This window comes from Capsicum annuum, chromosome 1 (genome assembly GCF_002878395.1).
Source record: "Capsicum annuum cultivar UCD-10X-F1 chromosome 1, UCD10Xv1.1, whole genome shotgun sequence".
In the NCBI taxonomy this organism is placed as follows: Eukaryota; Viridiplantae; Streptophyta; class Magnoliopsida; order Solanales; family Solanaceae; genus Capsicum; species Capsicum annuum.
This window is the reverse complement of record NC_061111.1, coordinates 241,252,504-241,257,020: the sequence shown is the minus strand read 5'-3', so window position 1 is coordinate 241,257,020 and position 4,517 is coordinate 241,252,504. Positions and strand designations below refer to the sequence as shown.

General features: G+C 29.6%; 1 protein-coding gene across 6 annotated transcripts in view; it reads left to right on the top strand.

Annotated features, from left to right (window-relative positions):
* Nucleotides 1-1,476: 1,476 nt before the first annotated feature.
* Nucleotides 1,477-4,517, top strand: part of LOC107849161 (putative B3 domain-containing protein REM15) — a 24,060-nt gene continuing 21,019 nt past the window's right edge. For 4 of the 6 annotated variants that reach the window (XM_016693823.2, XM_016693813.2, XM_016693828.2 and 1 more), the window contains exons 1-4: nt 1,489-1,835; nt 3,058-3,370; nt 3,812-3,891; nt 4,025-4,256. In XM_016693823.2, the coding sequence (XP_016549309.2) occupies nt 1,770-1,835; nt 3,058-3,370; nt 3,812-3,891; nt 4,025-4,256 (691 nt within the window). In that variant the 5' untranslated portion in view covers nt 1,489-1,769. Of the gene's footprint in view, nt 1,836-3,040; nt 3,371-3,811; nt 3,892-4,024; nt 4,257-4,517 lie in introns of all 6 variants that reach the window. The other 2 variants (XM_016693834.2, XM_047400770.1) reach the window with 2 other exon arrangements.

Genomic DNA, 4,517 nt, shown 5'->3' with positions numbered 1-4,517 from the left:
AAATTACGTTAAAAGATACTAAAATCACAAAGATTAACAACTTAAAACTTTTTAAAAATATATTAGTAAAAAAAATTGATTGACTCACTAAATTCTAAAATTGGGACAAAACGAGTAACTTAAATTACTAAATTACATAAAAGATACTATAAATCACAATAATTAAAAACTTAAATTATTTAAAAATTTATATTAATAAAAATTTAATTGACACTTCAAATACTATTTGTGCTACATAAATTAAAATAACATAAATAACATATGTTGGGTCGTACTGACACGGGCTACAGCATCTAGTGTCCTAATAAAACTACATACAGGTTCAAAACATTCGACACAAGATAAAATCATAAAATAATTATGTGAATCTTTCCGAATATATAGATGTTATGTGTTTACATGTAGATTTTTGTCTTAAAAGTTAATATTATTATAGAGTGCGGCCTAGTAATAATGGAATGGGAGGAGGTTCATTCAAATCTCAGCAAGACAGAAGTACTAAATTTAATTTATTTGTCTTATTAATTATATGTGTATTTTTAAAAATATTTTAAATCGAAAACTATTGTAATTTATAGTAGGAACTTAGTTTCTAAGTAAAAGAATTTATTTTTAAAAAATTTAAAATTATATATTTAAATTCAGACAAAACATTAATTAATTTGATCTAATAAATTAAACAAATTAAAACACAAGGAGCCGTAGGTAATTTCGTGTAAATATTAATGCCGACAAGTAGTAACCTGAAGTGGAGGAGTGGAAAATTAATAATAATTTTTAAAAATATTTTAAAGTATTAACTATTAGTTAGCACGATTCAAAGTAATTAGTTTCTTAATATATGAATTTTATTTTTAAAAAATTTAAAATTTTATATCTAAATTAAAAATTTATATTTAATATTAATTATTTTAATCCTCATAAGATAAAGAAATTAAAATGAAGCTGATAATTACTTGAGTCTTTCAGTTAAATTTTCTCCTCATTTTTCTTCCAATTTTCTGTTCTCTTGTTTGTCCCAATTTCCAGTGTTCAATTATTTCTTTTTTGAATTTTCATGAGTGTTCGATATTCATATTGTAATTCGATCAAATTTAAATTTGTATAAAAATTTTATAGTATTAGGATAAAATACTCTCAACAAAGATGATTTCATATTCAAAGGACTCAAACTCGAGACCTTGGATAAATGATTACTTACCACACCATACTACAATACTTGTGGTAAATATTGAGCTAATTCGACCTTTTAAGTATTTGATTTTAACAATTTTTTCACTTTTCAAAAAAAATTATTTACTTTAATAATTTTTTTTCACTTTTTTAAAAAATTATTTACTTTAATAAAAATTTATTTTAAAAATATAAAACAACTAAAACTTATTTTTACTCCTATTTTTCAAAAAAATAAATAAATCAAAAACAACTCGTGACCAAACAAAACACCAAATTAAATTTCAGCTCTAATTCCAACCAAAAAATTATTATTTTCATGTTAAACAGGGCGTTAGTTTTGTTGAGGGCCTTAGTTTTGTTGCAACAATTCATCTGCTTCACATACAGACTACAGTGTCAGTCACTTGAAAAAAGCTGCTTCCACAGTTCCACTGTTCTCTGTATTTCCATTTTAATTGAAGTTTGAATTACCAAATACTAGTAATTGTTTTTCCCTGAAATTGCATTGACATTTTCAATTCTATCAAATCATTCACAAAATTGAAAGAAAGAAAAGAAAGAAAATGATGATGTGTGTACAGTAAATTGCTACCATGAAAGTTCCTCCAGTCAAACCTCACTTTTTCAAACCTGTTCTTCCTGGTTTCAAGCATGGTCTTGTGAGTAATCCTTTTCCTTTTTTGTTTTTAAATTATTATAATTCATTATTATGTTATTTTACTATTATTTTTTTTTTCAATTTTCCTTTGTTTTACTCCATTTATTTCAATTTATGTGTTCTATTTTTTGCTTGGAGAGTGAAAGGAATGATTTTAGTAGATACAATTAAAAAATGGTGATTATATTCGAATTCACAAAATTTAGTGGGCATTTGGCAATGAAAATAGAAAAAATTTCACTTTGTTTGGAATTTTTAAAGTTGAAGTTAGAGTTGTGTTTGATATACTTTTGGCGATAAATATTTAGAATTTGAATAAGCTTTTAGAAAAGAACATGAAATATAAATTAAATGAGTTACTTCAAAAATAAATAAATTAAAAATTAGGTTGAATTTGAAAAAGAATATTTAAAAAAGTGAAAATAAAGTTTTGGGTGTTTTTCAAATTTCAAATATAACTTCGAGTTGTGGTTGACATTCTTATGGCCAAACACTTATTTAAAAACAAAGTGAACATTTTTTTTGGAAAAAAATAAAAAATTCTCATGGACAAATGGGTCCTTAGTTTGTTTGAGGCTTGTGTTTCGAATCATGACACATAAATTGAAATAAAGGAAGTATGTTATGATATCATTGCAAGGAATGGGACCTAAGTTCCACGCTGATTAAATGGGGAGCTAATGGGGCTTATATATATGTTGAACTCTCCCATCTTAATAGCTAGCTTTTGGAGTGTGGTTATACTAAGATTGTATCAATCATGTCAGGGCTATGGAGGCGAATCTAGAAAATCTACAACATGGGTGCAAGTGGGAATTGATCCTAGTTTACGTGACACATATTTTAGCCTAGCCACCCATCATCCTCCATTCCAACTGTCTTGGATGGTGATGTGGTATGACAGTGTTCGGTTGGGGCTAGCAATTTCTAGCGCACAGCCGTCGAGGATGACAAATGTGGAGTATGATGGTTGTATTATATTATTGGAAAGAATAGGACTAAAGTCCCACATTGGTTAAATGGGGAGCTTATGTGGGGCTAATATAGCCTTAGGCTTTCTCACCTTAATAAGTAGCTTTTGTCTTTTGGTGTGGTTTTCCCCAAGGTTGTAGCGGAGTTCTATTTGTATGTTAGTGGAAGAATTTATCCCAATAAAAAGAAAAAAGCACTAAAATTCAAAAATCCAGCATAATTATTTGGGTCAAGTTTATGTTGTTATGCAGAAAATTCCTGTTGGTTTCTTGAAGCATTTGGAAGGACCGGGGGAGAAAGAACGTGCAGCTGTACTGAAAAGGGACGGTAAGAAGTGTCTGGTCAAGCTAAATGGCCAGAAACTGGAAGAGGGTTGGGAACAATTTGCGGAGGAGCATGATTTGCAGTTAGGAGATTTATTGGTTTTCAGACATGATGGAAACATGGAATTTGATGTTTCCATCTTTAATTTAAGTCACTATGACAGAGAATATGCAGAGTATTTGCTAGAAGAAGAAGAAGGCCATACCATTGAAGCGACTTCCAAAATTTTTGAATCCAAAGGTAAGATCTTTAGGATCCATTAGTTTATAGTTGATGAATTTGCAAGTTAATACCTTAGGGCTCTATTGGTTGCTAGTTAGAGTTATGTAGGCGTTTTAGTTATTCATGTATTATTTATTCGGTATTCCATCTTCTGCCCTGCATAAATAATACATAGATTTCCTCATAACTTATACATGTTAGTTATGCGGGACTATAAACTAGTAACCAAACACTGTACTTGGTATGTTGAATTTGAAACATAAATAAAATGCTACGAAACGTGGTATTAGTTATGCTGGTTTTAAATACATGAATAATTTACTTCCTAACCAGCTACCAAACGAGCCCTTGTTCGTAAAGTAAGTTCCAATTTATTAGATGAAAAATTCAATGATTGAGTGGTTTTTATGTTTTAATTGTAATCATATTTCCATTAAAGCAAGGCATTTCCCCATGCAGAAGCTGCTACTCACAACCCTATTGGTCGATCTCAGTTTATATGCACTATTAAGCAGTATTCCCTTAGAAATGGTTACTTGGTAAGTCTCAAAGGAAACACATGCACCATTTTGTTTCTTTTTTCCCCTCTTGTTTATTGGAGTTATTTAAGTGAACATATGATGCATATGAGTTATGTGATGAAATGTGCATATTGTCATTAAACAATTTCAGCGCATTCCTAATAAATTTGCTAAGGCGAATGGTCTCATCAACAAGGATTGTGGTTTGATTATTAGAGATGAAAGACAAAGGTCATGGAATTTAAGGATATATACCTCTTGTTCTCAAGTCTATATGGGAGGAAGATGGGGTGAATTCCGTGCTGCAAATGACATAAAGGCGGGAGATCAAATAATGTTTGAGGTTGTTAGTAATGGAGAACAACCAGTCTGGAAATTTCATGGTAAGGTTCCTCATTTGAAGCAACTTCTTATTTTTCCATGACACTTAAACTTTGTTGTGTGCACCATGACACTTCATAACTTTTTAGATAAAATTATTTGTTTTTTTGTCTGGTTCAATTCTGTAAAAAATGTTCTGGGTAAACAGCTACACATTTAAAATGCTCTCAGAAGATATTTTTCAGAATTTGTGAAATCAAATGAACAGCTTGTAGATATTTGTAATTGGTCCCCTTGTATTAGTTACATCTGTATCAAGCTCT